Source organism: Lactuca sativa, chromosome 5, assembly GCF_002870075.4.
Source record: "Lactuca sativa cultivar Salinas chromosome 5, Lsat_Salinas_v11, whole genome shotgun sequence".
In the NCBI taxonomy this organism is placed as follows: domain Eukaryota; kingdom Viridiplantae; phylum Streptophyta; class Magnoliopsida; order Asterales; family Asteraceae; genus Lactuca; species Lactuca sativa.
In genome coordinates, this window is record NC_056627.2 from 346,371,067 (window position 1) to 346,383,849 (window position 12,783).

The 12,783-nt window shown below is 34.0% G+C and overlaps 1 protein-coding gene and 1 non-coding gene across 2 annotated transcripts; both read right to left on the bottom strand.

Annotated features, from left to right (window-relative positions):
- Positions 1-3,403: 3,403 nt before the first annotated feature.
- On the bottom strand, positions 3,404-4,904 carry LOC111912703 (SAGA-associated factor 11). Its single transcript, XM_023908435.3, has 4 exons — positions 4,720-4,904; positions 4,336-4,390; positions 3,813-4,121; positions 3,404-3,723 (listed from the first exon to the last, which is right to left on the bottom strand). Exons 2-4 carry the CDS (start codon positions 4,360-4,362, stop codon positions 3,661-3,663), a joined length of 399 nt encoding a protein of 132 aa, XP_023764203.1. The 5' UTR covers positions 4,363-4,390; positions 4,720-4,904; the 3' UTR covers positions 3,404-3,660.
- Positions 4,905-4,911: 7 nt separating this feature from the next.
- On the bottom strand, positions 4,912-4,991 carry TRNAL-UAG (transfer RNA leucine (anticodon UAG)). The gene has a single exon. It is a non-coding gene; the product is annotated as a tRNA-Leu (tRNA).
- Between the last annotated feature and the right edge of the window lie 7,792 nt (positions 4,992-12,783).

The following is a 12,783-nucleotide window of genomic DNA, read 5'->3' on the forward strand; positions in this document are numbered from 1 at the left end:
TCAAATGTTACAAATTCAATCCCTTTATATTTGAAATGATGAAAATACCCTTACAGATTCAGTCCCTAATAACGTTTTACCAACGATGTTAGTAAAAAGGGCTAACTTTGCAAGTTTTGCAAACACAAGGACCATTTGCATCAAAAAAATTAGTAGGGATTGACTTTGTGATTTTTGGCAAACCACAAGGACCATTTTTGTAATTTTGTCAATTTATTATTTTCTACATACAATAAATAATATTTTATTGGATTATTAATCTAATTTTAATGTATAATATTAATTGTTTTTAATTTTGTTAGTTCCACCAGAAAGTCGTCGAAATACACAAAATCGTTCTCTCATCATCAAAAATCGTCGAGATCACCGCGAAACACCTTCATTGCAGGTAGCTTATTATGAAAAACCACATGGATAACACCACTATCATCACCCGGTCACCACCGCTACTTATAATGTTTAAAAGGGTTTGTTATGCATTGGGTGAGATATGGAGGATTTCGACGAATTTTTAAGAGGTTGTCGTTGCTGGTTACCGACAACATTGGGTGGAACATGTTGGTGGGGTTTCCGTCGGACCTCCGATGAAGAAGTTTGGCGGTGATCCTGACGATTTTTGACGATGAGTTGCGTATTCCGACGACTTTGTGGTAGAACTAATAAAATTGAAAATAATTAAAATTATACAATAAAAATAAATTACCAATAAAATAATATTTATTATATAAAGAAAATAATAAATTAAAATTAAAATCCAATAAAATAGAATTAATCCAGAAAAAGAATTTAAAAAATTAACAAAAAAATTAATAATCAAACAATATAATATTTATTAGGATATAAATATAATATATTAAAAAAATATTTATTAATATATAATAATCCAATAAAAAAGAATTGTTATAAATAAATAAAAAGTTAATAAAAGAATATTTTGTAACACATAAATATTATATATTAATATATAATAACCCAATAAAAAAAAGAAATTAATAATCTAATAACATAATACCTATTAATATATAAATATCATATATTAAAAATAACATTTATTAATATATATTCATAAAAGTAATAGAATGGATGTAAAAATAATCCTTATAGTTTGGTTAAAAGAAGAAACCATAGAAATGTTCATTGGAGGTAAAATAGCCATTTAAACAAATTAAAAACTAAACATATATGTTAACGGAAATGAGACCAAAACCACAACAAAATTTGTTAAAAAGACTTAATCTACAACTTTTCAAAGATTTGAAACTTAGACATATAAAATACGAAACCACGAAGATCATTTTTACAACTTTGTCTTCTTTTTTATTTTATTTATTTATTTTTACTTTTGCTACTTTTATAGTATTCGGCGGTTCAAGAAAGTTTAATTAAAGTTGTGTTGTTTAAATATGATTTGTTGATGATGAAACAAAAACAATGATTAGAAACTTTGATATGGAGAAAGAAAGAAGTGGGCAACTAAAAACAAATGGTGTCTAAGAAAAGGATGGGAGACAACTTCATCCTATCCAATCATTAATGCTTCCATGGTCCAATCACTTTTTCTTACGAATGTCAATAATATTTTATTTTGCTTTGTTTTTTTTTGTTCCTCTATATAAAGTTGATCATATTACATAAGTATTTTTTTATACATCATAAGGTTGACACTTTTAGTTTGTATAAAAAAAGAAAAAGGAAAAGAAAATTGAAGACTTGATTAGTAACATCTTTTAATGTTTTAATGGGCATATATATTTATCAAAGTAAACTTATCGTATATGTATTATCTTCTTGTTTGATGCTTTTTTTGTAAGATTTGTATAATAATTAACGGACTAGTCCGTTGATTTTAAATGCCTTGTATGAAAAAAAAACATTTATATATAATTTTGTTATACAAATAAAAATCATTCATAAGTCGATATTTGTTATAAAATTAATCAAAACAAAAATTATTATCGATTCGTTACTAATACGTCAATTCATCATAATCTATCACTAATAGTTATGTATGTCAAAAAAAAATTGGGCCTCACAAACATGCCCCTTTGCAGTCGTACATCCGACACATGCCCATGGTCGGTCCTAATAAATAATAAATTTGATGCACAACTTTGTTGTTATATAAAACTTGTGTGTACTTAACAATTGCAAAATTGTTTTAATTCAAAGAAAAATCTCCCGGTATAAAGGTTTTCTTTAGTGATATATGTAGTGAAGAACATCTTTTGTTTCTTTTGAAATTTTAGGAAATCTACATGTGATGAACAAGTTGTGACTTGAGGTGTTGATATTAGATAATGTTCACATGTGCGGCCTAAGTAAGATCCTTTTTGAAGATAGATATCGGAAAATAGCAAATGTGGAGCTTACTTCATGTGAAAGTTACTTTGGCACCAATGGTATGTTAGTGTTATAAAATGTGGGGTGTGATATCCTATGGCCTCTCCACTTTCATTTTTGTTTTTATTATCAAGCTTATGAAAGGAGATATATGATAGGATGTGTATATGAATTCCCATTCCCATTCCCATTATTGTCTTATTTTGTTTTCTAGTGTTATTCATTCACATCATCCAACTTTTATACACACCTTGAGGTGCTAATGATTGTTTTAATGTGTCATGATTTTGACACCGTGTATTATTGCACAAAGTGAGTTGGGCATTATACCTTGTTTTCTTTTAAAGTTCATCATGAGGTGAATTTACAAAGTTGGCTAGTAAATTGTCGGCATAGTTTTGTTGATTTGTTCCATGCATAAGATGGACTAGATTATGACTAGATTATGAAACAATAAATGGTCATGTGGTTTTTCATATTCCCAAGTTTAGTCTCAAATTCTTTTCTTTTTTATTTTATTTTATAGATGGTTTTTCATATTCTTGTATGCCATCACACATCCACCATTTCTTCTATCTCCCTCTCACTTCCCTTCACGATTTCCCTTCTTTTCCTGTTCTGTCTCTCTCATGCTCTCTGGTTTCAACGAACACAACGAACATACACACACAGTGACAGAGCTTGAACTTTTGAATCAAATTCATAATCCATTTTTATTTCAATTCAATTTTATGCCTTCAATTTGATTAGTTCGAATTCGAAAGGTTCTTCACTATTTTAGTGAGTACTTCATGATTTGAGTTCGATATCAATTGATTCTTCGCGATTTCAATGTTTTCTTCACTCACAATTTGAAAGTTTTAGTAGGGAAAGGACATCAAGAAGCTAAAATGTGTGGGTTCTTCGATTTCAATGGGCTCTTCACCATCATCGGAGAGAGAGACCCGTGTTTTATTTTCTTTTTCTTTTTATTTAAATAAAAAAAAAGTAGTTATGTCATTTTTTATGGGTAAGAAACCAACCACACAAGAAATTTAAACCACATGATCATGTGACGAAAAAATAACAAGACCATTATACCTTACGTATTTATACTAACAAAACCCCTTCATAATATACATCCACCAATATACCGATCCAAAAAGCACACGTTTAAACAAAAATTAGAAAAAATATAACATCATATTACCTTAATCATGCTAACTTAGAGGCTTCGATTGTGTTTCAAAAATCAAAACTATCATATAAGTATAGAGAGTTGAAAACTAGTGAAATTTATCAGTACTAAGTTGTATTGTATTGATTGTGTTTCTAACATGATTACCGATTATGTGCAGCAGCAGCTGTACTACTTCTTGTTGACTTGACACGCGCCTTCCTCCCCTGTAATTACCCAAAATAACATCATACTTTGATTTATACCATTTTTTAAATAATGAAGTATTATTTTATTATATATGAATTATGATTACCTTCCCCATGCATTTTTCCAAATGAGGTGCGAATCTTCCAGCAACAATAGCTCTACCACAGTTCATGCAATCAAATATTTCAGTGGCTACAGGAGGATGAGTTTGACCAAAAATGTCAACAACATATTTGCTATTTGCTTCACTATTGCTTGGATCTGCTACTCTTGCCCTAGCTTGTGCTGATAGCTTTAGTTCTTCTTCTTCATCATCTAAATTTCTGTCAAGCCCTAATCTTGCAATTCGGTGACACTCAGATGAAACATCCATGATTATAGAGCCTAGAAGTTCATCAAACAAATGAGATGCAAGCTGCACAAACAAAATCCCACCTTCGTAAATGTTACTCATAATCATGATTCTCAAAGGCTAGAGCTATATTGCAAAATGCAAACCCATGTATCCTAGATTTGCAAACCCGCAGCTAAAGATTAATCCGGATTATGAAAATTCGAAAGCACAAATTGTACGGGATACATGATTGAACGATTGAAATGAGTATTCGAGATACGAAAATTGAAGAAACCTGTGTATTCTCAGCCGGGGAAGACATGATTCTTGACAACCAGAGTGTTCGGTACCTAACAATAACCATAGAATGTTGATTAGAAGAATTAGTACCAATTAATCGCAAAACGTACACAAATCCGAGAACTAGGGTTTGCTCATCATCAGCGAACGTACAATAAAAGCAACAAACACAATTTAGGGATTCAAATATAAACCTAGAAAATACTCAGTGGAATCATACCGAATACCAGAAACTACGAAGATATCAATACAATCCAGTAAGAAATTCTGATTAATTCAAACTAGATCAAAAGATGCTACGATTAATCAAGCTGTTGGAGGTGCAATAGAATTAGCAATATAACGGGAATCATTAACGCGAGTGATATAGACAACATACCTTAAAAGAAGTCGCTCGGAAAGTAAATGGTGGGGATTTCGCCGGGATAATCAATTTGATGATGGCAGAGGAGATCGGGAGGAGACGGAGTGAGGGGAGAATTACGGGTTATGGATCGGGAAAAGGTCCGATTCGTTTTATTTTTGTTGTCTGCGAAAAAGGCTTCTTTTATTTAAAAGAAAAAACAAAAATTGACAGCTGTGGGATTTGAACCCACGCCCTTTCGGACCAGAGCCTAAATCTGGCGCCTTAGACCACTCGGCCAAACTGTCAGATGTTATACATTTGTAAGAAAATATATATTACTTTTATTAGCCGTTCACGATAAAACTAATTAAACGCATATTCTTCTCATTGTTAAATGTTTTTTTACAAAACTAATTAGGATATATCCATTTTCTATAAATTCTATACGAAAATAGGTATAAAAATATTAACATGTGCATGTACCCAATCAGATATGGCAATTTAAATATGCATATATGTACAAGTATTAAATAACTTTAATTTGTTTATATTAAAACTAGGTATATTCATAAAAAGTGGCATTTTAAAATTTGCAATATTTGGAATAATTTGGAAATAATCCAACCTTTTTATTTTATAAAAAAAATTATGATGGCCGAAATAAAACATTTGGGCTTATTTCTGATTAAATTTATGGCTAATTAAAACTCTCTTTTCTAACAAAAGAAAAATACATTTTGTATTCAAATTTTAGATTTTGAATCTTGAACAGAAAAAAAAGTATTTGGAATTTTCAAAAACATGTTTGAAATCTTATTAATAAATTTGAAATATCAAGAAAATTATTTATTTTTCTAAAATCTAACATAAAGTTTAAGATGTAATACATACAAACGCATAAAAGTTAGGACAAATTTCATATAAGTCATTATGTTATCATTTTTTTCACGCTGCTTTTGTAACATCAAGTTTTTTGTGCTAGAAATTTTGAGTAAATTTAAAACTTTTATTCTAATTTTTAATAAATTAAAATAAATAAATAATCAAGTTAGAATAATATGAATAATAAAAATAATCTATTATAATAGTTAATGATAAGTCGGAAAGGTAAAATGTAGAAATTATAATAATTTGAGTTTTGGGGTTAAAAATGGCAAAGCGGTGAAAATGTGTTTAACCTGGACACACTTAAATGATTTTTGGACCTTTAAAATCATTAAAGAGATGTGAAGGGATTAAAAACTACGAGTTAATGGAATGGAACCATTATTGACAAATTATAAGGATGCAAGAGTAGAAAGCAAAAATATGAGAAATAAGAGTGTAACTCTCTCTCCTATTCCATGAGACAATGTTTTAATGAACTAAAGAGCTCTTAGGTAGTGATTTCATGAGATAACTTATGAGTTTTTTAGATTACAACAAAGAATATTTACATAGCAGAATCATAATCATATTATGGGTACATGCAACCTAGAAGACTATGTCTTTTTCTCAACTTATAACAACATATTGATAAAACAAACTTCTACCCTATGTAAATTGAAATTTACAAGTTAGAATACATACCTTTTTGCATTAATCAAATAATGCAAACTACTCTCTTTGAATATCCTTTGGAAAGCAAACACTAATAGTGTGGATGTCTATAATGGTTCACGCCCAAAACCCTAAAAGAATAAAATTTATGAAATTTGGACATATAGTTGAGAGATCATTAAAATAGGCGGTGTAAGTTTTTATCTTTGTCCCTTCCATGGTTAGATGCTAGAGTTCTTGCTGTAGTTTTGTATCTCATTCCTGGGGCTTTATTCTGCCACAAGCGTTTTCTTTAGTTCCACCCAGGAAATTACATAGGTTGAGCCAATGCATATGGCCTTGGTATGGCCTTTCCACTAGGTTAGGGTTGTGTCCATAAATGTGCGAGTGGAAAATTTAACTCGACAATCCTTAGTGTAGATCTCGATTTGGAATAGTGATTCCATCTTTCCAATCTAGTAGGTTAAACCAATCACTCATTCATCTCCGTAGAAGGACCTAGGTTTGTAGGTCATGAATTCTTTGTAGGTGCATTCCCTTTAACTATGTATGTTGTTCTTGTAACGACCAAAAATTTCAACCAAATTTAAAACATTTTCTTTCATTCAAAAACCATTAAGTTCATACATTTCGTTTTCAAAATAGTTTAAACATCAGAGCATCCCCATAACTATATCACATAAATCATAAAACATGAGGAGCGGTACGATCACGCCTTCGCCTTGCCACGATCTCCTGAAGTACCTGAAACATAACACTACAACTGTAAGCCCGAAAGCTTAATGAGTTACCCCCAAAATACCAAACACACATAGCATACTCATGTCATATCACAAATAAAATAGCCGTTCACATCGGGTCTGCTGTGTGACTGGTCCGCCCGCACCAAGCCTTCAGTCCACCTGGTCCACCCTCTGAGTCTAGCCATGTACATCGAGTCTACAGTGTGATTGGTCCGCCCGCACCGAGCCTTCAATCCACCTGGTCCACTCTCTGAGTCTACAGTATGACTGGTCCACCCGCACTGGGCCTTCAGTCGGCCTGGTCCACTCTCCGAGCCTCAGCACATCTGGTCCGCCCTCTTGGGGCCTTCAGCCTATCCGGACCGCTCGTTGGGCCTTCAGAATATTCGGTCCGTCCTGGGTATGTTGGCCTACAGCATTAGGCAGGACCCGCCTTAACCCAACCCCCGTTAAACAACCATGAGCACATAAAACAATCAATCACATAACAAATCTCTAACCAGACAAGCAGTCTAACAATCACATAGCATATCGACATCCTAACCAGGATTCCGACCTAACCGGACACTAGCATAACATTACCCTATATCCCGGATAATATCCCGGATACCAACCTTAACCAGGTCACTAACATAACACCATCCTAAATACCAGGATGCAGATCTAGCAAGACATTAACGTAACAAATAATACCCGGATTTCCATCCGATAAAGGGCCGGCCTTGGTGCTGTAGACCCTGTCGATATAGTGAGGATAACTCACCTTGTAACTGCCGAAATCCTGCAAATCTCCGACCGCTGACTCACCGGGACTCCCAACTATCACATGATAATCACCAAGTTAGAGTCCAATCATGACTTTCTAGACCAAGGGCCCACAACACTCATTAAGTCCATCATCCTCTTATTGGGCCAAGAACCAAAACCAAATCCTCATGCAAAACCAATTATTGGCCCAATTTACTAAATTGGGCCCACCTTTCCAAATGGGCCTAGATCCAAGGTCCATAATAATTATTGGGTCTAAATTACTCCATCCATAATGTTCAGTCACGGCCCAAGCCCCACTAGCCCATAAACAACCCAATCACTTAAGGCCCAAAATCAAAAACCCAACAGAGGGAGTACGCTGGGCGTACCCCTCTTGGTACGCTGGGCGTACATCGATGCTCACGGACTGGAATCGGGACACAGAACCACTACGTTGGGCGTATATAAGCTTACGCGAGGCGTAATCTTGCTGAACTAAAATCCTTCATAAGTTCTTAATGGATTAAGCTCTTAAGCCCAAACTTCAGATCCATCGACCAAAAATGCCTAGGATTCATAAAGTCTCAAACTTTATTACTTGGGACATCCATAAAGCTCTTAACTCAAGGTCTTAATCCATTAAGACCTACCTATCTCACACATGGGACAACCAAAGCCATTGGGACCTAATTTTTCTCACTCAAGACCTCTCCTAAGGTCTGAAAGGACAACTAATCTCAACCAACTCGCATCATGCATCACTTTGGGGTTTTTGGGACAAGAATGATGTCAAAACTTTATAACACTTAGATCTACACAATATAATTGCCAAGCAAGAGACTTTATACCTCAAAAGGGCTCCAGAAGATGATGTTATTCTAGATTTATAAGCTCCAACTTCCCAAGTCCTTCTTTGACAATTTCCTCTTTTCCTCTTCCAAGCTTAAACCACCAAAATGAGCTTCCCAAGGTCAAGATCTCACAAAATGGAAGGATGAGGCATTCTAGGGTTTCTCTGAGGTTGGGGAGGCTGATAATGAGGCTAGAGTTTGAGCCATTATGTTCTTTATATAGTGGCTCGCCCTCAACTTAGGGTTTAAGGACTCTGAGCGTACGCTGGGTGTACGCGTCCTTGCACCCGCAATCAATTGCTCTACAACGTTGGGCGTAACCCATCTTACGTTGGGCGTACCCACGCGTGTCCCAATTGCATGCATGGCCTACTTCGACAACTTTTTCCATTAAGGGACATAAATGTCACTTTCTTTAAAATGTCATAACTCCTTCATCTTAATTCTGTTTCCGACAAACTTTATATCCACGAAAAGGTGGCGAGAAGCCTTATGCTCCTAATGACACACCCCGGTCCGAAACCTTCTCGAATGAAACCCATTGCCCACAAAAGACCGAAATGCCCTTACTCTTGATCTCGGAAATTCATAAATAAGTACTTTTAGAATGGGGCGTTACACTGTTCTCACTTTATTTTGCTTGGAGACGTTGCTCATGTTGGCTTTGTATGTGGCAAAAGTGTAGGTGATTTGTTGTGCAATCATAGTTTTGATGGTGGTTGAGTCTAGTTGTGGTGTTGGTACTGGTGTCGGAATTAGTAATGTATGATCTCTAGTTTATTTTCTTAAATGCATGGTTCTGTCGATTGTTTGGAGTCCCTGATGTTAAGGGTATTGATGTGCTTCTCAGTATCCCCTAGCCAGTGGTGCAATATGTGAAGGGTTTGATCATCGGTCTAACTTGATGCTTAGTATTCAACCAAATAGTGCTCTAGTAGTCTTCCTGGTTATCTTTACATTTTTACTCTTTGATATGAGCTAGTGTCAAGGTGAGTGTCACGCGCCACTAAAGGGGGGGGGGGGGGGGGGGGGGAAGTGCTCTCTATTGGCTTATTTGTGAAAGAGGTGAGTTGATGAGTTTGGTATGACTCACACAACTTGTATGTAGAGGGTAACGCTTTCTTGGCTCTCCACTATTGTCGGACATTAGTCATTGAATTCCTAAATGTTGGGTTGAAGGAAGGGTCTTCTTTAGTACTGCTACAGATGACAATGTTGTCACAATATATGAGAGTAGTTTCTTCTGAGGGTGAGTTGGTGTACTATGTTTCCTGGGTGTGTTCATGTGAAGTACACCTCCAGGAATGAATCAATACGATTGATGGAAAAGTGGTGTAGTCTAGTAGTCAGTATGGGCTCCTTGTTCTGTAATCGTACGAACTCAGTTTTTGGTGTTCTTTATATTGTCGGCTTCGTATCAAAGAGTACTATGATTCTCTTTTTCATTGTTTTGGTTAAAACTCAACCAATTCTCCTTTAACTTTTTATGACGCACATTTCTATGTAGCGTTGAATATAAAACTTAGAAAAATCATAATTTCCTCATACTAAGTCAGATTTTTTCGTTCTTTATATTTCCGGAATCGCGTCGACGCGTACTTTCGGAATATGTTATTATTTTTGCAAATTAATACAAATTTTTATGCGCTTAAATTTCCTGCTATTGGATGATTCAACTCATTTTTCATGTATATTTAAATGTGTAACATTTTATTTTCGATGGTTGTCACAGCCGAGGGTTGGATCGTATTCACTAAATTGACATATTTAGCATCAGAAGGAACATTATTTGCTTCATGAATATTTAAGTTGATGACTCCCTTATCAAATTCCATAGATAAAGTTCCATTGTAGACATCAATTTTGGTTTTTGTTGTTTTAAGAAAAGGTCTACCCAAAAGTATGGAACTTGAACTTAGGGAGTCATCATCTTCTATATCAAGAACATAAAAATCCATAGGAAAATGAACCTATCAAATTGTACTAACACAACCTCTAGTACGCCTTTTAGGTTCACTATCAATCGGTCGACAAGTTGAATGATCATACCGGTTTTCCTCAATGTTCTTACACCAATTGATTTGTAAACGGAACATGATAGGACATTTATAAATTCACTAAGATCAAGCATGGCTCGAGGTACATGAAGATTCCTCAATTTACAAGGCATGATGATGGGTTTTGTGCAAAACATATAAAATCCTATGTGTGCATGCAACCCTAATACTAGATCAATATTTTCTCTAACTGAACATACAACTTTGAACAAAAAAATAGAAACCCTATAAAACTAGCATATAATAAAAATATACAAATAGAATTTGGAGAAACATACATTTAAGATTGTTATTGCCAACAATCTTGAATCCTTACTTCACACCCTTTGGTAGAAAGCGCCACAAGTGTCGCACCTCTAATGGTTCACACCCAAACCCTAGCAACCAAGGGACTTGAAGAGAGAGAGGAGAATAGAAGAAAAAAATTGGAATTTCCTATAAGGAATAAGGCTTGGACAAAATTAAACCCAAACAGGGGTTTATATAGGTGTTAGGAAGGTATTGGATAAGGCATGTCTCTCCAAGATAACCCTAATCTCTTAACTTCCCCCCTAAGGCATCCAAGGCACCCTTAGAGCCCAAGGAAACCCTAAAAACATTCTAGATTTTGTTGCCCCTCTTTATGGGAGGTTCTAGAATTCCTCAATGCCCAACTATTGAACATTGTCACCTTTAGTCCTCATACTTTTAATCAATCCAATTAATCTAAAAATTAACCCAATTAATTTCTGATTAATTATTAATTAAATAATATTATTTCCAATTAATATATTATTCTCATAATATATTAACAAATTATTTATTTTGATTTCTAATTAATTTATTAACCATATAATATATTAATAAATCATTCTCTCTCTCTCTCTCTCTCTCTAAAAGCTATCTTATTCAATTGTTAGGTCCGAGGGTAACCCAAAAGGACTATGTTATTATCAATTCAAGTTTATACCAATTATAGTTATGGGCTTAGACACCTAATCCAACAGTCCCCCACTTGGATAAGTCTAATGACTATAACTGTTAGTATAACTACCAAATTGATCAGCAAATTGTAGCTACCAAAAACCGTTGTTGAACTCTTACCTAGTCAGTAACATGTCCTAACATAAGTGATCAACTATTCCTCCGTTCTATAAGATATCGTACAGACATGAGATATGGATTATAATCAATCTAATTGTCCAAGTTTTGTTTCCTGATTTCTGATTTATGATGACTGAAATCAGACTACTAATTGAACACATCAATTCAATATAGGCTTGTCCAAGCACTTTAGATGTCATTATTAAATCATCGAGGGGCCCAAAGATATTGCTTTTCCCGTCAGGGCAAAAGGAACGAATAAAGTTTGACTTATATGCTTGCACTATTTACTCATCAAATCACGCACAAAAATACGTTTTATAGCATTAAGTTACTGATACGTTTACATATTATCAATGCACAACTGACTTGTAAACAACAACTCATATATCTCTGTTTCAATAATATAAGATATTATCGTCTAAAAATTACTCGTGATAAAATCCATGAAGTAATTCTTTGAGCGTAGGTTTATCCAATACTTAAAATCCTTATTTTCTAAGTACTCGTGAACATTGCAGCAACGTGATTGTTATGTCTAATCCCCAAAGACAATCTACAATTTTATTCATGACAGTCTTAATTCGCTACTTACTTCCAAAAGTACGAGCGACTTTGGAAGTTTGAATAATCAAATTATTCAGGAAGTAAACATGAAAAGTGAAACAAAATAATAACCTAATTAACTATGGTCTCAAAACTATTGAATATAAATAAAACTCTTATTATTTAATCACCATATTAATTCGACTTTATTCATTGTATAATGTTTCGAGGAATCAACTAAACACTTGAATTAAACATCAGTCATGCCATGTTATAAACATGCATACTATGTCTCCCTATGGTCCTTCCTTTGTGAACAAATCGATTGGACACTATTCCAATGATGCTCATTTCATAATTCCAAATTCTAGTAAGTACTAAATGTGTTAGAGTTCAATCTTACATGCAATAATCTTATGTGATGTCAAGGCTTCAAAGTCACATAGACTTGGCCAACGAAATTATAGAATGCTCCATTGGAACTTTGTTATTAAAAACAATTCAAAAATAATGAAGTTTCAAATTCAA